At 39.6% G+C, this 22,712-nt stretch overlaps 3 protein-coding genes across 3 annotated transcripts in view; 1 reads left to right on the top strand and 2 right to left on the bottom strand.

The window, feature by feature from the left end:
* The window catches only part of LOC137290399 (U6 snRNA-associated Sm-like protein LSm4), a 439,957-nt gene that overhangs the window by 66,434 nt on the left and 350,811 nt on the right, over window positions 1-22,712 (bottom strand). The gene's annotated exons all lie outside the window — the stretch shown is intronic.
* LOC137290312 (elongator complex protein 3-like) lies at window positions 395-17,450 on the top strand. The gene is made up of 17 exons (XM_067821132.1): window positions 395-525; window positions 1,832-1,934; window positions 2,727-2,817; window positions 3,950-3,997; window positions 4,218-4,288; window positions 5,005-5,068; window positions 7,618-7,686; window positions 8,561-8,715; window positions 9,002-9,082; window positions 9,792-9,872; window positions 11,234-11,360; window positions 11,755-11,827; window positions 12,423-12,543; window positions 12,847-13,003; window positions 13,253-13,480; window positions 13,681-13,762; window positions 15,598-17,450. The coding sequence occupies exons 1-17, from the start codon at window positions 504-506 to the stop codon at window positions 15,672-15,674; spliced, it is 1,650 nt and encodes a 549-aa protein (XP_067677233.1). The 5' UTR covers window positions 395-503; the 3' UTR covers window positions 15,675-17,450.
* The window catches only part of LOC137290384 (transmembrane 9 superfamily member 4-like), a 30,157-nt gene continuing 25,774 nt past the window's right edge, over window positions 18,330-22,712 (bottom strand). The window contains exon 20 of the mRNA XM_067821284.1: window positions 18,330-22,701. Coding sequence (XP_067677385.1) covers window positions 22,552-22,701 — 150 coding nt within the window. The 3' untranslated portion in view covers window positions 18,330-22,551. The remainder of the gene's footprint in view (window positions 22,702-22,712) is intronic.

Genomic DNA, 22,712 nt, shown 5'->3' with positions numbered 1-22,712 from the left:
AAATACAAAACAATAAACATTGCATGGTTGTAGATGAAAGCCGGGTTCAGCGGCTTCGGGATGAGGAGGACGGGTATTAACCACTGTAAACAATACATGGTGGCGATGTGCTGTTTAGAAATGTTCCATATCGATCGGAAATGTCACCCCTGTCAAATCCTAGCCAGCTGTTGAGTCATTTGTCCGAAGTCACGAACGTAAAAGAGTCTCCTTTGACCCGGAAGTACTTGGTTATCAATAAACAGGTGTCCGATAATATTATTTGCGATCGTTATTTATGCTTATGCTGCCAGTCATAAATATAAACAGAAACTGTTGTTTTGAATCTTTGAAATTATCATTTAAATAGTTGCATCTTATTGCGCAAAAAATCGCAAATATTCGAAACCAATCTGTCTAGCTTTATGTTATGATTTAAGGTGAAGGTCGTTTCACATGTGTGCACGCAAGGTAGCTGTAATAATCACCTGGTTGTGTGTAGACGTAGAAACGTCAACCTCATCATGGTAAAGAACAGAAAGAAGGGCAAGTATTTCATTGTTAATTGGCTTGAAACAATGTATAGTGCAAAAGGACAAAAGATATGGTTTGACCGTTGATGCCAGAACACTGGACAGTGCTTACGAAGGCAAACTATTTTAGATTTAATATGACAGCGCCTGATACTGAAGCCCCAGGCCAGTGAGGGTATGTTGTCATTGTTGTCATCTTTCCAAATTGGTATTTTTTAAAGATATTCCACCACACTGCTTTCACGTGCATTAGTAAGGCTCAAGGCAACCTCCATGCTGGACTATTTAGCATGTGAACAATGTAGAACCTTATGATCAGCAGATTGTTTACACTGTATCTAGACAGCGCTGTAATTATCCTCATATTAGAAAGAAACTTTTCAAGCATTGTCATTAATATAGTTATCTGTTCCATTCATCATGATGACCTGCGTTTGCCAACAGTGGTTCTAATGATATATGTGTCGCTGGTTCTGGTTCGCTGATAGAGTGAATTGAGGCGTGTAGTTGATTAAAAGCTCTTTATTGTGTAAAATACGACATCAGTATGAGATGGTGTATGTGTGAGGGGTGAAACAACTCACCTTGACCGTAGCGTGACATGAAGTCACAAATATCAAGATTGCATGAACTTTAGCATTTATAATACGGCCGTTATAGCGTTTTATGTAATATTGCACTTTGAATATTATGTACAAATTAATAAGGAAGTAGACATCACTCACACTTACTTACGTGCTGGTGCTGGTCTTTAATTAGTAACCTCATGCAACCCAATGCCTTTATTATAGCTGTATTAAATATTATTATAAATGCTACCATTATAAATGCTGAGGCGTGACATGAAGTGGCAAATATGGAGATGCCTATGTCACAGAGCAGGTAAAGCATGAGACACTACTGGTATTACAACCAGAGTAAGAGTGAGCGAAGAAGCACTCGTAAATAAGCAAAGAGGAATGAAGTAAGATATATGTAATTGATTGGGATATACATCTGGCAACATATGTATAATGCTTTTTGTGGTTTTTTTTAGGAAATATAAAATCTCAACAGAAACACTTGTATGGGTGAAGAAAAACTTAGATGCTCAGACCATCAATCCAAAAGTCTTTCTAACGTCACATAAATAATGTTGTCATTACTCATTATCCTTAGAATTGAGTAAATTAAGTTTTGTGAAACATTTTCATGTACCTTTGGGCTGAGATATCTGTGTTCCATGATCGATTGGACATTGATTTAGTTTTAGCATCTCAAAAGTTGACTAAGGAAATATAATCATGATGATGACCATTTTTCTGTTGCCATGGTTGCAGTGCCGAATGTTTCCCGTGAGGAACTGATGGTGATGACAGTCACAGAGATTATCAATCAGCTGATCAAAGCTCATCAGGAGGGCAAAGATATCAATCTCAACAAGTATGTGACTGTGCAGATGATGTGACGTAATGAAAAAATAATGTACAGTTATATAAGAATAGACAACCCTTATCTTCCCGACCCACATGGACGCAGTGTGTGAAGCTCATTTCTGTTGTCCCCTGAAGTGATATTGCTTGAATATTAGTAAAAGCATGGTTCAACAAAACTCATTCACCCACTCCGATGATTGTTTTAACCCAAGTTTTATGTATGACTTCCTCTATGATGTTCAAAGCTTTCCTCAAGCTCTGTTGGGTGGTGGGTTATTGTGGTTAAAATATTCACTTGTTATACCAAAGACCTGGGTTGCGGAATAAGACCTTAATAGGGAGAGATAAAACCCTGTATTTCCCGAGACATGATGTGATAACACATTTATCTAGCCAAATGTTTTTGCTAAATCAAAAGAAAACAATACACATCGAATTGACTTGTTTATTGCTTCAGTTTCATTCTAAGTTGTTGTGGCAAACTTTCCCAGCTGCCATGTTGACGCCAGCTGATCGATTGACCTCTATGCACCGCACATTACTAAAGGCTTTTCGATGCCTGTTTTTCTCCCTTCACTTTGCAGGATGATGCGACTTTTGTACTCCCTGCTCGCACATTGTGACGGGTGTACATGATATTTTATCAGAGTCAATCAAACCAATTAAACTTCGCTATTCTTACGTGAGGCTGGATAATGTGTGACGCCAATTTCATGTGTCCCCTGCTGTGATATTGCTGGAATATTGCAAAATGTTGTGTAAAGTAAACTCACCTGTTTGTGTGTTGATATTTCATCAGAGTGAAGACCCAGATCTCCAGTAAGTATGGGTTATCAAGTCAGCCACGTCTTGTAGATATCATCGCTGCAGTACCACATGAGCATAAAAAGGTAAGTTATTATTTGATAAAAATGAATTAGCAGATATGTTTTGGAGGCGATCCTTCATTGTTCACAATTTAGCATTTTTGTTGTAGAAGTGAGATACTATTATAAAACTCTATAAGGAGTGTGAGATGATTTTTACTTATGCCTACAAAATCTCTATGGGTAATATTCAATGAGTTTCTTGGCAGGAGAGCAGAAATTTTGTGGCCTAGTCCCCAGGTGAAGTCATCTGACAGAAACAGTTCAAGCATTGTCCTTGATGAATGGTGCTTAGTGTTAAGGGGATGAAACTCTAAAACCTTACCTGACATGAAGTCTGCTCAGTAAAAAGTGAACACACAGAGATGCAGACACAGACCCTGACAGACTCTGACAGACTCTGACCAAGACTCTAGAGACCCAGACCTTGACCCTGATCCAGACAAACACAGACCCTAACACTAGTAACAGTCACAGACCATAAAAGACACACAGACCCTGGCAGGCCCAGATACAGACCCTGACAAACACAAATCCTGGCAGACCCAGACTCTGACAAACACAGACCTTAACAGACACAGACCCTGACAGACACAGATGCAGACAGACTCAGACCCAAACAGACACAACAAAACACAACCCTAACACGAGTAACAGACTCAGATCTTACAAGACACACTGACCCTGACAGACACAGACCTTAACAGACACAGACTCTGACAGACACAACAGACACAGACCCTCACAGATGCAGACACAGGAACACAGACCATGACATAGATCCAGACAGACACAGACCCTAGTACTAGTAACAGACACAGACCATGACCGGCACACATAGACCCTGACAGTCCAAGATACAGACCCAGACAGACACAGATACAGATCCTGACAGACACAGATCCAAACACAGACCCTAACATACAGTCCATTGCAGACACAGACCTTGAAAGGCCCAGATACAGACCCAGACTGACAGATGCAGACACAGATCCTTACAGACACAGATCCTTACAGACACAGGTTCTGACAGACATGCACTCACATCAGACATGCACACAACAAACCACTCATACACAAGATTCTAGACTGCAGTGCAAAAAGTTTTAATTCATAAATTTATCTTTTTGGATCAATCATGTCCCTGTTATTGCAGGTTTTGTTACCTAAACTGAAGGCAAAGCCAGTCAGGACGGCGAGTGGTGTAAGTAGCACATCTTCGTAAACACTGTTCATAAACCATCTAATAAACGTCTATGAAGTTTATGTTATGTAACTGTGTTTCATGTGATCCTGGTGAAGCACAAGTGTCATGCTTTCATATTGGCATCTCAAACTTTGCATGAAGATTTTTCATGTATCATGATAACACATCTGTTGCAACGCTGTTGCTTGTGTGATGGATACAAATGTTGCTGTTGTAGATTGCTGTGGTTGCTGTGATGTGTAAACCTCACCGCTGTCCTCATATCGCCATGACAGGGAACATCTGTGTGTAAGTCACAAAGTGCAAAACATTTACTTCGGCCCAACTACCTAACTTGTTATCTTTCAGTTTTTGAGAACCACATTCAAACTATAAGCAGACAGCATGAACTTGAGACTTTCAATAAAAACTTAAAAGCCTAAGAGCATCTGACATTGTATGATTGGGACCCCTAATGCATGTTTTTGTTTATACCTGAAAATAGTGAAAGATTTGTGTGTTTATTTTGCCCAAATTGTTTTCTGAATGCTGGAATAACACTTTAAGATATTTCTTTGTCTGAATTTTTTGAGGCACACTTAGTATTTTTGTTATAATGGGAGCATGTACTAGAGCAGGTAGTTTATATGCTGTATAAAGGACAGTGCAGGGCTCCAGAGAAGGGAGATGTTAGTGTATGTACAGATGTAAAATATGCGCAATGCAACAAATCAAAATTTAGAAAACATAGCAGATATGAACCACAACAATGGTTTAGGGTCTTGAATCGTTTACAGATGTACCGGGGATATTTATTTGTAAAAGTATTGTTTTGTTGTTTATTGACCTGTTTACACAACAGTAGCAATGTTGTGGTGAATATATGAAACACTGATAGCCATTACATTCCATTTAGAGCTTTAAGTATACTCTTATGTTTTTGCATATTGAAAAAGTAAGGAGTACAACCTCCTGATGTTGAAAAATTATCTGGAGGCCTGACAGTGTGTGATGTTGCTTTTCAGATATTGTCCAGGTGGACCAGACTCAGACTTTGAATACTCCACACAGTCATACACAGGATATGAGGTGAGATCAATATCAATATCCATATCAATATGTGCTTATCTCCCTGTGAAGAGCCAGGTTAGAATAGGCCCCTATCAGCCTGAGATTTTATTCCTGAGGCTTCATGTAACAGTTCACCACTCAGGTGATGAATCTGATGGATTACTGTTTTGAAGAGGAATGGAAATGCCAGTCAGCAGCTACAACTACAGTTGCCCTATGTGATGGTTCATCGGCTGCAATAGGTCCGTTGGATGAAGAGTGGGCATTGTATGCATGCTCCGGTTCACGGAAATCATTGCCATTGGCTGTATCATCTCCTCGCAACCTGCATCGACTCAGTGAGTGCACACACTCAAGTATCCCAATACAGTCACAAGGATTCACTGAATGCATCCTTTGATCGTCAGAGATGTCATAGGCATTCGCAATCATCGTCAGATGAGGACTCCATGTGCAGGTCTACGTCCAAGTGACAGAAGAGGTTGTCGTCAGAATCTATGTCATCTCAACGAAGAAACTGAAGTCATCTACATCCTCCAAGACTAAGACTTCAATGAATAGATCGTTGTGGAGACAATGGACCAGCACTTCTATGCAGTCCTTGAGCAATGACATTGTCCCACTTGATGAACGAGTTTCCTATGACAAGCCTCCGCTCCTACTCTCTGAGGTACAGAAATCAGCAAGATAGCTCAACATTCAGTGTCTGCCAGACTTTCATCAACTGCATTGGAAACAATGCTGCAATCTTCAGAGAGTCTGATATCAACTCAGACATCCATGGCATCTACACTCAACACGTTGGATGCATCTTCTGCGCATCTACAGTTGCTTCTTGCCTCTTCATACAACAGTTCACCACTAAACATTATGGGGCGTCAGTTTGAAGAGGAAAGAAATCGTCAGTCATCATCTACTACAGTCGCGCCGTGTGACGGTTTGGCAGCTACTATAGTTCTGTCAGATGAAGAGGATGCAGCATGTAAACGCCTTCGTTCACAAAGATCATAACCATCAGCTCTATCATCTCAACGCAGTGTGGATGAAGATCATTCTGACACATGGATGATGTTCAACAAACCCTTTGGACCACTCGTGAATAAATTTGCGGAAGAATAGGCATGACTCATCGGACAGGGATACATGTCGCTGGCCTACATCAGAGGAAAAAGAAGTCATCTCGGCCTTAGAGATTACATCCTGGATCATGACTGCCCTAGACCTCGCTTCACCACTGAAGGATTTAAACGATGCCTTCACCTACAAGATGACCAATGATGACTTTGACATCTTGACCTCTAATTATGCCAAAATGTATGGTACTGGACAACTTATGTACTGCCCTCTGTACTCTGACGAAGTATCAGCATCAACTCATCCTGTCCTTCAATGATCGTAGATTTACTCTAAAATTTACTCGGCAACTGTACTCAAACACCTTCGGCATGAGACATAGCCATGGAGGAAATTTCAGGTGTACACCAGTTTGGGCCAATTGTTGTAGCAAAACAAGTAATGATTCCACAAAGACACTGAGTTAACTCCCTTTTTATCATGAGTAATGATGACCCTGTACTTCTAAAGTGTATATGTGTACATGAAGAAAGGTGACAACTCTATGATGAAGACATCATGGAGGAAGAGTTGCTATAGATAGCTAGTTGGAGGAAGACACTAGTACAATGTATATCTAAAATCTCACTTTTTATCACATGACTTGTAGATTGAAAGATGCTCTGTGGAGTAAAATGGTTGAGAGTCCATGCACATGTCTAGAACAGGCAAGCATGAGTGATTTTGACCCTGTACTCTTAAGGAAGATAGTGAAAAAGGGTCTGGTCTAGATAGAAATCTTGACATACAGTTGCATTAGACACTAGCAGGATGCTAGCTGATCTATATGTCATTATGTTCCAGTCAACGAATGCTTCATGAGAAGACAAGTTTGACTGGATGTGATCAACCATCTCACAGATGAATGTTGGAAGAACAAGACTATGGTTCCCAAGTGGGGAGTACTGGATGTACTTACGTTGCATTCAACAGAATCCAGCTTGGCCTGACCCACCGCCATTTCAATGAGATTCTGTAATTATTATAAGTCTGAGGATAAGGAAGTATATGTAATTTTCTGAATAAGATTGATATTTTATACTTATCCTGACTCATGGTGTCAAGACCTGGCAACTGGCCCTCTCAGGCACACTGAATTCACAATAATTCTCGTGTTGGGCATATGAGAATATTCGGAGAGAGTGACAAGCATGGTTGATCATGTGACCGTATTGGCGGGAAAGGGAGGCTTTCAGTGGGTGAGTGTATTGTACAGATGCTTCAGCTGGATTCAAGGGATTTCAAGTGTTCCACCATCTTCGCATATGGGGAGGAGGTAAGCATAATGAGTCAGGAGTCAAAATAAGTATAAAATACTGATTTTATTCAGAAAATTACATTTTACAACTGCAATGATGTGACTGGAATTTGTTTGACTTGAAAACTGCAGCAGCATTACATATTGCTGTGTGCCCATAGCTGGTTAGATGATCAAATTCACTTTGTTGTTTCAGCCAACGTCCATGAGAGCAATACGAGCAAGATATAACCCTTATCTACAGACACGTCATCGAGTGGAACAGGTGAGCTAAAATGTATAGTGACAGTTGCAGTGTGAATTTAATTTTTAAACTTCTCCTATCTCATGTATTGTACTCTCTCTCTCAAATGTTGACCATGAAGTGGAAACAAGCTTTAAATAAAAATTTCTGCTCTCCCTGAGTCCCCTGACTGAACATTCCCTACCGCTCCCATTCTTGGATGGTTCAGTGAGATAGCACAAGTGTTATAAGTGTTCAATTTATAGTTCAAATTTTCAATTTTTGTCTTATCAAAGAGGCGAGCTCTTAGGCGCCACATGTCATAGTATTCCAAGATCGATGCTCATGCTGTTAATCACATGATTGTTTTGTCCAGATGCGATTATTACCTGACTGCTGCCATCTAGCTGGAATATTGCTGAGTGCAGCGTAAACCTAGATGTACTCAGTCACTCACAGTCTGATAATGTAGGTGTTGGGATTGTAGAGAAGTAGCAGTTGCTCAGGTAGTTGTTGTAGCAAGTGTTAGTACTGGAAAATTGGCTGTGGATTACTAGTGAGTGAGTTCAGTCTTACACTGATTTTAGCACTATTCCAGCAATATCATGGCAGGGGAGACAAGAAGTGGGCTTCACACAACATAGCCATGTGACAATGTGTCCAAGTCCACCCAGCTGTGAATTGGTACCTCGAAAGGATGGGGAAGTCATGAGTTGTGTATTCATTGTATTTTGAAACTGAAAAATACAATACAGTCAAGTCCCGTTAATCGGACAATTGCTTTATCCAACACTTTTGTTGGTAACAAATTGAATAAACATTAACTCAGTCTCAGTTATTTAATCCGACATCCTTGTTAATCCAACAATTTTCTGTACAACGGACGATGTTGGCTAACAGATTGTTCTATACATAGTTGAAGCAGCTTGGACACAGTGTAGACAAGGTGGAGTTTATCGTGATGGGCGGGACTTTCATGTGTCTCTCCGATGAATACCGGGACTACTTTATCCGAAATCTCCATGATGCGTTATCAGGCCACACAAGTAGTTCGGTGGATGAAGCTGTCAAGTAAGTTAAAAGAAGAATTTGTTGTCCTGCTCAACTAGTCCAGAAAGTATTTGTAGGACAAATATTTGTTTGCATTTGACTCTATAGCCCTCTTCCTTCCTATGAGTAATGGTTTCAAACATCCATTGTGTAATGATGTAAGAGCAACTTTGTATGGTTTCAAAGTTTCCACAACTTGTTAGAGTTACCTCCCTTTCACAATATAATGAAAGGAATGATGCATCACTTTGACTTGAGTGTTCTCCACTGTGAAAATGTTTCGAATTAAGTTTCTTCTGTTTTATAGATACTCAGAGAAGAGCAAGACAAAATGTATTGGTATCACTATTGAAACAAGACCTGATTATTGCCTTAAGAAGCATTTAAGGTGAGACTTGTCATCAGATCAGAAAGTCACGAGGCTTGAGCACATGATCAAATATATGTGGGTTTTTTTCACATTACCTCAAAACCCATGTGCTTGAGCTAGTTGCATGGATAGGACAGTAGGACTTTTTGTTAATTTTTGATCAGCAAAATAAGTCCCGCGAGAGGAACACATTTGTTTTTCTCAGAAGTACAGCTTGGGAAGTTTAGCACATGTTAATGAGTTGTAGATTCAGTAACACACATCCTTGCAGACACTCATTCTTATAGTGGACCACTGAATGATTGGGATGTGACCAAGTCAAAATTATTTTTTCAAATGGCAGTAAAAAATTGTTACGCGCACAGATAAAAGTGATGCACCGATGCCTGAGAAACATTCACTTTTTGTATTTAGCCTAATGGTTTTGGACCTAAGTCATTGAGGTGATCCTACCTGCCATAACTGTATGTCCGTAATCAGTTGTGGAGCAGGGCAGTACGCCCTTCTGCTTCTTATAAAAAGAAAACTACATTTTTCAATTGTCCTCTTTAATTGAATAAATGGTCACAGCAGGGAAACATCCTCCTGTTTTCAAAATACTTTCCCCCTCCACATCTTTTAAAGACTATGGATTTTCCTAAGACCGTCTGTAGGCTGACCCTGGCTAAATATACTGACTATGGTACCCACAGGAAAGGTTGGTCATGATGTGTATGCTGTGTTACAGTGATATGTTAAAGTATGGGTGCACCAGACTGGAGATTGGTGTTCAGAGTGTATATGAAGATGTTGCCAGGGATACCAACAGGTGAGGGACTGCTTGGAAAGATGGACAATGACAATTAAAACTTTGAAAATGACAAGACTTAAAAGAGAAAAAGCTATCTAAACTCTTTCCTGAAGGCAAAGAGTGGTTTAGCCAATGCTTGTGCCTTCTGTAACAAGCAACTGTCAAAGTATAAAATGGCACATTTCAGATGAAACTGAATTGCACCCTTACAGAAGAAATTGTGACAGTTTTCATTACTTTTGCATATTATTACATGCATGATCTCTCAATAATGATGCTGAGTGTACCACTTAACACACATACAGTGGAAGCTGTCAAAAACGGCATCTGTCCAATCCGGCAAGTTGTCAACATCGTCATACAGACCATCCATGGCTTGTTCATTTACCATCAGCTCTACATTCCATCACTTTGTTTAAACCGGATTATTTCTTCAGTCCCAGTGAGTGCCTGTTTAGACAGCTTCCACTGTATATGTGATTACATTTGAATGTATGCTTGACAGATTGTGAAAATCAGTTTTGTGTTTGTTGAAAGATAACAATATGTCTATTTATAGTAGAGTGATATACTTTGTCTTTAATTGAATTTTTGAGTCATTATCAACTGCAAATGTTGTTCAGTGGTCCTAGTTGTAATTACAATCTAAGAAATAGAACTGAGAATAGTTCTTGAGATACAGACCTGTGAAGGTCCCGGGGGAGAATAGGCCTTCAGCAACCCATGCTTGCCATGAAAGGCGACTATGCTTGTCGTAAGAGGCGACTAACGGGATCGGGTGGTCAGGCTCACTGACTTGGTTGGCTCATCGGTTCCCAATTGCGCAGATTGATGGTCATGTTGTTGATCACTGGATTGTCTGGTCCAGACACGATTTGTTTACAGACCGCCGCCATATAGCTGGAATATTGCTGAGTGCAGCGTAAAACTAATGCTATAAAAGTGACTGCCTATAATGAATATTTGGTTTCTGTTTCTGGACGGTATATTTTACAAACAAACTCATGAAATAAACGCAAAATTGACTCGCTTATCCGCATGAACCTTTGATCTACTGCTGATCGTGTGAAGGGAAGCGCAAGTCTCCCACATGTTTTGACATGAGACAAGGTCTGCTAATCCAGATTAATGACCGATCAGCAGAGTATTGAAGGTGAAAAGTAGGCCGCTGAGTGAATTGTAATTGGCAAATCAGAATGACCATACTGGTTTTGAACTGATTTTGACCAAGAGTGTATGCTTGCTGTCAACATTAAAGCTTGGATGACAGAAATCCGGATATCTGGATATTTAGTTATCAGGATGATTTTCGAAAAGCGAAAGTATCCGGATATCTGGGATCTCACTGTACATAAAACGTATAATTTTTTTATGTCCAGGGGTCACACAGTGCGGGCAGTGTGTGAGTCGTTCCAGATGTCGAAGGATGCTGGGTTTAAAGTGGTTGTTCACATGATGCCGGATCTACCCAATGTGGGATGGGAGAGAGATATAGAGCAGTTCATTGTGAGTTAATAGAGTAATATAGGGTTTATCTCTGAAAGAAGTCAGTCATGAGCGCAGTGTTAAGAACAGTGAAAGATCCTAGCCAGACTGGGCAATGGAAAGCTTAGTTGTTTAAGACTTTGCTCATCATGCTGAAGACCCGAGACCCGAGACCTGAGACCCGAGACCTGAGACCACATGGGAACAATATGTTATGCCCATTTCTGGTGTTCTCTAATGATCTTGTTGGAATATGGCTAAAAGTGGCCTAAAACTAAACTCACTCACTCCAGCCAAAGAACTCTTTCTTACTGCTTCTAAATGCTGCTGAAAAAAAAATAATAAAAAGAAAGTTATAAAAATAGTCGCATCAGTGATAATGATGATTTTTGTTCTGGATTTTATGCTGTTTCAGGAATTCTTTGAAAATCCAGCTTTTCGCCCTGATGGTTTGAAGATATACCCCACCCTTGTTATCCGAGGCACAGGTGAGATAGTAACCAAAATATATTTTGTCTCTTGCTATACAAACATGGCATTGCAAGGATGTTACTTTGCGGATAGCTGAAATTCTACAAAAGCTATTTGAAATAATGTTTGTTAACAGCAAATGAATATGTTTACGACTTGCAGTGGGGAGAATTCTATGGATATGCAGCTTCTTTATTATTGATATGAGCAACATTTTGGTATAACTACAAACACTGTTATAATGCAAGTGGCCAGATAGTGTTTTGATGCATAGGGAGCTTAATAGTTGAGATGGCTGTCCAGTAAGTGAAGTGGTATAAGATGATATTATTTTGTGGCTCGGGGCGTAATTTGTGTAAGTGCGATACATTAACCTTAACCATTAACAACCATCTTAGCTCTAAGAGAACTTGTAAAGTCTCGGCCCTTGTCTTAAATTTTCAAAGGTGTCTTAGCGCTAAGATAGTCGTAGGCGCCATAGATTAACATTAACTTGAGACTATCGTAGCGTGAAGACAGCTTCGAAAATCTAGGCCCAGAAGTAGTGTAGCAGGATGTAAAACCAGTATCAATATGTGATATATGAACTGTATGATCTGCATTTTTTTACAGGTCTGTATGAATTGTGGAAGACAGGTCGATACAAGAGTTATCCCCCAAGTGTACTCATTGACCTGATTGCCAGGATCCTCGCCCTGGTGCCACCGTGGACAAGAGTGTACAGAGTGCAGAGGTATGGAGGCTTCTGTATGTGTGTAATAATCATGGAGAAAATAGGGAATACGCTTGAACTTTGGACATTTGAATATATGTTAAGGGCACTGGCAAACAAAGATAGGTTGGACCAGTGCAGAGAACGTATTTACAAGAATTACGTGGTGCACGGCAATGAGCAAACCCATTTGTTTTATGAAAGGTAGAGCAGATGGAGGCTGTAGCACTTGATCACAGACAACCTAGGGCTGTTGGATCACAATGTGAAATTTTGTAGAAATCAACATTGGATTGAGTAATAACACTATCCTCACGCACACAGGGACATCCCCATGCCGCTAGTCACGTCCGGTGTGGAACATGGCAATCTCCGAGAGTTGGCGCTGGCACGGATGAAGGACCTTGGTACCCAGTGTCGGGATGTGCGTACTCGGGAAGTTGGCATTCAAGAAATACACCACAAAGTGAAGCCATATGAGGTGAGTGAAAGGAAGGCAATGGAAGGCAGTGCTTGAAATAAACAAAATTGTCATCAGGATCTGCAGACTTCAGAAGCCACAACTCAGACTAAACTTATCTTATGCCCAAACTCCAGACATTGCAGTTGTTTTGTGAAATACAGACATTGGTCGTCTATACGCAAAATCTGAGTTTAAATTTGAATGATATGAATCAAATCTCCTGATACTTCCAAGATCCCCTATAACATGTCAAATCCTGGTTTTCAGGCGGAGCTGATACGCAGAGACTATGTTGCTAATGGAGGCTGGGAGACATTCCTGTCATATGAGGACCCGGAACAGGATATTCTGATTGGCTTACTTCGGCTGCGCAAGTGTTCTGAGGAAACATTCCGTGCAGAACTGAAGGGTGGCTGTTCTATTGTGCGAGAGCTTCATGTTTATGGCAGTGTGGTGCCGGTCAATGCCCGGGACCCAACCAAGTTCCAGCACCAGGTCAGTAACACGTGTACTTCCTGTGAACATCCTCTCGGGTCCAAGATAAGAATAGGTCAGCAGCTCTCTGTTTCTTGAGAGAGATGAGTTGATTGATTTCAGTGGTCAGGCCAGTAATGTGTGTACTTCCTGTGATGATGATGATGATGATGATGATGATGATGATGATGATGATGATGATGCCAACTCTACTGCTATAGGGGTTTGGCATGCTGTTGATGGAAGAAGCAGAGAGGATCGCTCGAGATGAACATGGCTCACACAAGATTGCTGTTATCTCAGGTGTGTAAACATGACAGTTCTTACACCAGTCTGCTTATGTTATGGATAAAACAGGTACAGGCTATGTTTGTCTGTTTACATATAAACCTGAATGGTGGGTCTCAAAATATTTTAGACATAGCTTCTTTTCCTGGATTAACCACATTTTCAGTTTGCTCCCAGGTCTTACTATTTGTAAGAAAAGACTTATTTCCCAGTTTTACTTTTTGTACTTTTTCTTTCCCCTAACTCTATTTCAACATCAACATTCAAATTCAGATGATCTGTAAGAGTTTGAAATCAACTGAAAAATATCGACAAAGATCAAGTTCAAAGTGCAAATGTTTTTCTAGCAGGAATGAAACTGCTAACCCAGGTTATTAATGGTCACTCTACCTCATCGCCCCAGTGCCAACAAAGATGCCAGGGTTAAATTATCTATTTATAGTTTGGCCTACTGTCATTAAACTGATTTTTCTAGCACTTCACTTACTGTTACCTAGCTTCATTACATGATCATCTAATTATCCATCAGTGCCAGTCTTTATTTAGGATAAAGCGCTCCTCCTCGGTTCGGGTTGGGAAAGTAAGCCCGTGACCATCAGGTGGAGTGAAGTAGATCTCAAGCACTACCGGTCTCAAGTCTTACTTTCCCAACCATAACCTTGGAGTTGTGCTTTATCCTACACAAATATACTTGGCAGTATTCCAGGAAAGTTACAAAAAGAGAAAACAAACTGTATAGTATCAGTGATGACGAAAATTACAAAGTAAATCATAGCAACTTCAAGGTCACATGCAACGTAAAACACAACTTTGCAGATTCTGATACCTTTTGGGACCTGTGAAGGTCCCAGGGTAGAATAGGCCTTCAGCAACCCATGCTTGCCATAAAAGGCAACCATGCTTGTTGTAAGAGGCGACTAACGGGATTTGGTGGTCAGGCTCACTGACTTGGTTGACACACGTCATGGGTTCCTAATTGCGCAGATTGATGGTCATGTTGTTGATCACTAGATTCTCTGGTCCAGACTCAATCATTTACAGACCGGTGCCACATAGCTGGAATGTTGCTGAGTGCGGCGTAAACTAAACTCACTCACTCACTGATACCTTTCGGTATGCACTTACTGAAACAAATCATCGAAAATGCCAATTCAACCTATGAAGTTATATATGAAAACGTGATGAAAAAAATCCCGCGAAATCAGAGTTCAAACGCTTCACTAAATTTCCCCCTGTGCTGGGGGACAGTGCTGGGGCGCAGTGCTGGGGGAAAAGTGGTTTCAACAGCTGCGCTATGCTGCGCTCACGATGCATGCACAATGAATAGGTAAGCCCAAGTACAGAATATTGCATTTTTGAATCGCGATTGTACGCTTATAATTTTGTTTATTTGTTTTTTTACAAGCAGCAGTGTATATCATATGTCATGAGTAAGTGATAATTGTGTTTTAATTATGTTTGATTTTTGATTTTTTGGTTGCATGTGACCTTTAAGAGCGCGACGTAGAATATAAGAAGGCCAGGATGAAAATAATCCTGCAGAGTGTGAGATACACTACAGATTTTGTTTATGGCAGGAGTGGTGGAGTAGGCCTATGTTTGTATTAGCTTGTGTGTTGAAGACTTGGGCTTGATCGCCCATATGGTTACATCATGTGGACCCTAATTCCACAGTTTCCTGATATGATATAAATATCGATAAAAACAGTGTAGAACCATACTCACTCACTCGCTCATTCTGTCGTTCCACAAATTTAGGTTGATTTTTACTCTCTGAAGAACCTTGTTTAGTGATGACAACTGGAGTAATCATATTAAAGAAACTAAATATTGTCATATGCTCTCCACAGGTGTAGGTACGAGGAACTATTACCGAAAGATTGGCTACGAGCTGGAAGGCCCATACATGACCAAGTCACTTCTCTGATGATCCTGCTACCATGGTTACAAGACAGACCTGTGGCATTAAGCAGAGATGATGTAACATCTTGGACTGAAAACAGAGAGCAGTCATGTTACAACTAGCATTTGTCTGGTACAGATTTACCTGGACTTTCATTGAGTCAGGGCTTACACAAATGCCATTACCAGCATAGGCATGCATAGACAGAAACACTCATGTTATGACCTCAGTGAAGTCTTTTTTAGAGACCTTGAAACAACAATATCTGAATCTCCCAAGCAAATTTAAAAAACTTTTGGTTTTAGCAAGTTGAGACTTTCTTGGTTTCAGTCTGAAAATGAAGAAAGTTTAGTCGCTCTTTTGCATTGTATGTGAAGACAGCTTAAGGACCCCAAATATATCTTACAGTATTTTTTATTTCAGACAGACAGATCATGTGAAATTTTGTTATTGTAAGATTCCTTTTTATTTATTTATTTATTTACAAGGCAGTCAAATTAAAGATTTGGTAAATATCTCTGAATGAATTAGACCCGTGAACGTCCCGAGGTAGAATAGGCCTTCAGCAACCCATCCTTGCCATAAAAGGTGACTGTGTTTGTCGTAAGAGGTGACTAACGGGATCGGGTGGTCAGACTCGCTGACTTGGTTGACATATGTCATCGGTTCCCACTTGAGCAGATCGATGCTCATGTTGTTGGTCACTGGATTGTCTCGCCCAGACTCGATTATTAACAGACTGCTGCCCATAATATAGCTGGAATATTGCTGAGTGCAGCGTAAAACTAAACTCACTCACTCACTCTGAATGAATTGTGTTGACCTGGACATGTTATGAATGTTTACAATGTACAAACCTCAGTTATTGCCAGTAATATTATGTCTATAACAGTATATATAGGTATATGTTCCGATGTACAGGTATTTTTCTTCAGTTTTATACTGGCCCCATATCACTGTACATGACACAAATGCAAGTTAGGGGAGCACCAGACATTCTTCGACTACTTGTAACAGTTCTTATGCCCTGTTTGAAGCTGCAACTCACTTGCAGAGTATTGTCCCTTTGATGAATTCGCATGAGTTTGAACTCCAGATTAATGCCAGATCATTCTCTTCCCACAGAGGTTACTCCTATCATATCTTCCTACGTGACCTCTGTTCTAATACGGCCATATTTCCCGGTCATCGAGAATTCCCCTTGCGGCAAAAAATCACAACAGGAACTATCTCCCTTGTTACTATCCTATCAGAACATACATTTAGTAGACTTTGCTCCAATATGGCGGCCCCCATGGAGTTGGTTCATTAACATGTGACGGAAAGATTCAGTATGTTAACTGAAAATCAGAAACTGGCAATAGAGAGTGCAGGGATCAATCGCCAGGATGTGTATGTAGAAACAAAAACTGGTAGTGGCAAGTTTTCCCGATGCATTCAGAAATTACCGAGATCTTGCGAATGATCACTCTTGAAACTATGTCACTAATTGCACAACTAAATCTGAATACCTCCAATCACGAGTCTTGAACACTCGCACCATGAAAAGGCCGTCTTAGAACAGAGGTTACGTAGGAATATATGACAGGAGTAACTTCTGTGGGAAGAGAATGGATTAACTCTTGATTGTAGATTTGTAACCCACATCCCTGTGCTTTGTTGGCACATTTCCAATATATTCCAGGGTCATATGTATAAAAATTGTTTTGGTAAACTAAAATTGATGAGAAGGGCTCAAACTAGTGTCCCTGTTGTAATGGATCATGTGTAAGTATGAATAAACACTGTTGAGTTGTATGATAATCTAGTTTGAATTCCAGAGTAGAGCAGACATGTGAAGGTCCCGGGGTAGAATAGGCCTTCAGCAACCCATGCTTGCCATAAAAGGTGACTGTGCTTGATGTAAGAGGCAACTAACAGGATCGGGTGGTCAGGCTCGTTGACTTGGTTGACATATGTCATCGGTTCCCACTTGCGCAGATCGATGCTCATGTTGTTGGTCACTGGATTGTCTGGTCCAGACTCGTTTATTTACAGATCGCTGCCATATAGCTGGAATATTGCTGAGTGTGGCGTAAAACTAAACTCACTCACCAGAGTAGAGCAGACTTGTCTGAGGTCGAGGTTGATGTTGAGAAGAGTAAAATGTCAGTGGTTAACGTGTGGACTTCCAGGACCACTGCAAACTTATAATTCAGTGGTTCTGATTATTTTTAGAAGCCAGGGACCTCATGTCCAGCATAATGTTTTTTTCACACTGTTCCTGGTCGTATTCCTAAATGGAACAAATCTCTTAAGGGAACGAACTCATGTATTTTCAGTCCCAGAATTAATTTTGGTACTCGCAAAGATGTCTACAGGGACCCCCTTACTGATGCCTAGTTCAAGAAAAAAATCACTAAAGTCAAATTAATGTGATAGTCTTGGCTTATCCCCTTTGTTTTTGATACTCATGATATCATCCACTGGTTCTGACAGGACAATTTACAGACCTGAGTCCCATTTCACAAAGCTCTCGTAGGCCTATGACCTTGTAACTTTTCTCATAGCATTCCTACATCCTATGTTACAGGAAAGGAGATATGAATGCTATGAGAAAAGTTACGAGATCATAGGCTTACAAGAGCATTGTGAAACAGGACCCTGAAATACTACAACAAATTTAGCACACAACAGAGATTTCTTTTAGAAAATACAAGTTTATTTCCCTCAAGTTGCCAATCATGTTCCCTAAACCAAGGAAACAGTTGCAAAGATAATACATCCTCAAAGTGAAACCTTCAAATATATACAGTGTTAGTTTCCACAGACAGGTGGACTGTATAAACATGCTCCTGCCACGCATACATACATACTTACAGAGAATGAAATGTAAACTTCTACTAAACTTCAACACAGAACTGAACATATAGGGGTGCTACGACATCCTCCAACATGGCTGCCAAGGCTCACAGGGTGCAGATCTGCACAGGCATCATTTTCGGTAGATTACTGAACTAATCAACATCTCACAAATACAGTTTTAATATTTGTGTGAGGTTTGCAACAGTCTTCAAACAGCAAATTAAAGCTTTAACAGATTTATGAATTTAAGTACTGTCTTATGAAATGTCAATGCCTTCATCTTTCCAAAACTGCTTACCGGAAAAGGCAGTAATGCTTACTTCACAGGCAACAATATCACAAACAATGATGATTGGTTATTTCTATTTACAAACACATTACATTTCAGAAGTCAGATTTCTGTGTCGTAAAATGAATATCCCTTAAATTAGTCAAATCACTTGACAATCAAAATATACAACACATGCAATGCTGTCATTGAGATAATGGTTTATCACATCAACACACTCACGTACATCATCACTGCTTACTGGCTGAACAATTTATCATGGTTTGAAACTGAACTTAATCTTTATCCTTATGAACTGAAAAAAAAAACCAAAACATGTCTGTCTTGCCTAATTCAGTAACTGTGACAACCCTATAAGGATGTTAATCTTCATTGTCCACAGATAACTACAAAACACTTTTCTAAAGTATAATCATAGTAAGTATGTAATTCAACTCATGTCATGCTTTAATGAATGGATGTGCTTGTTGTCTACCAGGGCCCCGTTTCACAAAACTCTCGTAAGCCTAAGGTCTCGTAACTTTTCTCGTAGCCTTTGCACCTCCTATGTTACAGTATGTCAGGTACAGATGCTACGAGAAAAGTTACGAGACCTTAGCCTTACGAGAGCTTTGTGAAATGAGGCCCTGATCTATCTAAATACTGTATGTCTATCATACCTTGTCTTCAAGCTGAATTCACCAATATACACTAGGAAAGCGACAGTTGCTAAAATTAATGGACCATTAATGGACTGAGGGCAAACTTGATTTAATCAATGACCTCATAAAGGGACAATTCCACACCCACAAACCATCATGAAATCTGAACATAATTCTATATTTAAGTTTACAGTATTAATGAAACATGCACTTACATGTCCTTTACTGTCATCTGCATGTACTGTGGAAGCTCTCTAAACTGACAGCTCTCCAACCTTGTATGCTCTCAAAAGTCAGCACTATAATTTCGTTCCGAGACAAGCTAGTTATTTTATGATCATTTACACTCCCTCTGAACAAGTGGCAGTCTATTCCGTATTGTGGAACAAAGGCCACCCATTTGACTGTTTGTACAGTACTGAATGCTCTCTAAACCAGCATCCAGAGTCTCAGCTCGCTCGTTGATAGGCTGAATGTGTATAACAGCACCATAGAGTACCATCAGCATTAAGCTCAATGATGTTGCCTGATAAAAGGAATATGGACAAAAATTAGGCCCATGTAGATGAGGTAAATTGGAGAGTGACACATGTTACATAAAAAAATCGTATCTCCATTTGTCAGTCGCGCACTGTGTCAAGATGGTTTGAACAGTCAAGCGGATGGAAAGGAAAATTCTCAACACCAGCATTTGGACCCAAAGAGTGCCAGTTTAGATTTATTCCATTGTACATTATTCAACAGAACTTCAAGAACACCAGTAGATCTATGTTGTGGGAATCATACCAAACAGCTTTTCAATTATTTATGTGCTAGAACTTATTTTGGGTAGTTTATAATAACCTTGCGTGCAAACTCAAAGGAAAAAAAAATTGTCTGCATATTTTCAGAATTTCACAAAATGATTTTCTATCTATTGTCTTCCTCAATATCTCCAGGATATACATTCCGATAAGTCTCCACTATACCCAGGACGCATCCACTGCTCTGCCAGATAAATTTATTACCTACCTTGGCTGTCTTTTTAACCAATCAAGTGTCTACGCTGGGAAGTTGAGTGTACCAATCACAACTCACTTTCTTTTTTTAAATTATCTAACCGATTATACTTGGCAACAGAAACCATACCAGGTTCTCTGAAGAGGTAGAAGGATATGTTGTTTTATAGTTTCGGACCTGTATGAATTTGCATGACTTTCCTAAAATCTGAGTCGCACTGCGAGCAAACCTTCACAGTTGCAACCGCTACCTTTGTTGACACTGGCAAGCTCAGTTATAACGATTGGATGTTGTGAGAATGCGGAGCCAGCAAAGGGAGGTAATAAAATTATCGGGCTGACCCACAGATGTGTCCAATGGAGACTTATCAGAACGTATACGCTGGAGATATTGAGGATGATCTGTTGTGGACTACAATGAATATTTGATTCTAATAAAACTTTCTTGGAGAAGCAGTTTTAACGAAGTGATTTAAAGCAAGACAAGTTCTGAACGCCAGCACAAAGCTTGTTGACTGTGAGCTTCTGACTGGCTTGGAACAAGGTTACAATCGCTATCCACTAACAAACTGAAGTATGAAACAAAAGGTTTAAAAGTTTATGAAACATAACAAACAAACATAGCTACGTACACATAACATTTGTAAACAAGATGAACATAAATAATGATAGTGATGCATCATGAGTTTGAATCAACTTGCTATGCAGAATGTGATGCGTTGCTATGGCAGCTGACAACAGGTGGTCTTCTTACATACTTGGAGCGAACTTGTAAAATTATGCATATTCTTAAGAAATGCTTACACCATAAGAAGCAGCTAGAGAATAATTCTAACAAAGGGAAATTTATGTGATGAATCAACATGTACCATATAGAAAAAAGAAAAGATCCTGGAAGAACCTCAAGGAGATAAATAAATACATCAATATTGAATTATAACTTGTCTTTAAATATTTTCACCCACAACACACATGAAAAGAGACTAAAGCCATTAATATAAATGATGTCACTGTCTTCAAAACATCATCTGAACCATCTTCGCAAAGCATGGTCAGAGACTTCGTAAATGCATCCTTAAAAGTCAGAGCGCGAAACAGTTTCACATATACCCAGAAAACAGAAAACAAACCCAAAAGCAAATACAGAATGATTGGTTCTCTGAAAACATTACACAAAGCTTTACAGGCTTACAAGTAACAATTTGTTCACGACATTGTCGAATCATTTAGGATTGACTGGCTGTTTAGTGATACTAAGTTCTTTCCATGAGAGTACAACTAGAAAACAATAGAACAGTCTGCATGTTTTCTGAACGATCTGACATTAGCTTTCGCCGATGATGCAGATAACTTGTATCCTACACAACTTCACCTCCATGAATTCCTATTTCATTCAGAGAATAAGTATAAAATACTTGGAATGATGGGGCTGAAGCTTCCATGCAACACCATTTTCACAAAATTACAATAAACAAACCTCATCATGGTTTCTGTATGTTAAGTTTTTCTCCCAAACTGTTAATGGAATACAATATATAAATGTAAGCACTTTCTTGTAAATCACAATGAAATATTGATCTGCTAATGAAACGTTTATATATACACGGATATGTACACAGTATGTCTGACTGTTTTATAATACAATATAAACATTAATTACACAAGCTGATTCAAGATTCATTACTGTAAGATATTTGTTCACAAAATGGTCCAAATATTCGCTACCTGTACTAACATATTTCTCTAGAAATGAAAACTATTATCAGTCAACCATTCAAATAGATAGAATGAACTTTGTTGATTTATCATCAAAATTACCTCACAAAATACCTTAAAGATAGAGGTCTGGGAGTGAGTTGAAGACAGCTTTTCAAGGATATCAGGATTATTTTCCAGAAATTACACAACAGTTTCATATTGGGAATAATCTTGCTCTGAAGAACACAATATCTTCATGTACATTCCAGTATCCAATAAAAATACCTTAGTAACATCACCACAGTAAAATACCCCCTTACGTATGAGAGTCAACACCTCTTTCCTTATTGAATACACTGAAAGATTACGTCTCTCACTCGTGACCACACATAACCTCATTCAAAGTCGGAACACACCTAAAATTACAACCCTTAATCTATCTTGATGGCAGCGTATATCTTGCGGATGAACCAGTACGCTGCATAGAAGCCAATTGTGCCTGTCAGCACCCAGAACGTGAGCACAATGATCCCAGTGTAGCCAAAGTACAACAGTGTAGGGATGAACTCTGTGATCTCAAGCTGAAATGTAA

This window comes from Haliotis asinina, chromosome 7, assembly GCF_037392515.1.
Source record: "Haliotis asinina isolate JCU_RB_2024 chromosome 7, JCU_Hal_asi_v2, whole genome shotgun sequence".
Lineage (NCBI taxonomy): Eukaryota > Metazoa > Mollusca > Gastropoda > Lepetellida > Haliotidae > Haliotis > Haliotis asinina.
Note: the sequence above shows the minus strand (reverse complement) of the source record. Positions and strands in the feature narration are given on the sequence as shown.

Excerpts from the sequence above, each read along its gene's own strand:
- LOC137290312 (XM_067821132.1), top strand. The coding sequence starts at position 504 with ATGGTAAAGAACAGAAAGAAGG. Across the intron at positions 5,069-7,617 it reads AGTCATACACAGGATATGAG|CCAACGTCCATGAGAGCAAT; the intron begins GTGAGATCAATA and ends TTGTTGTTTCAG. Across the intron at positions 11,828-12,422 it reads CCTTGTTATCCGAGGCACAG|GTCTGTATGAATTGTGGAAG; the intron begins GTGAGATAGTAA and ends ATTTTTTTACAG.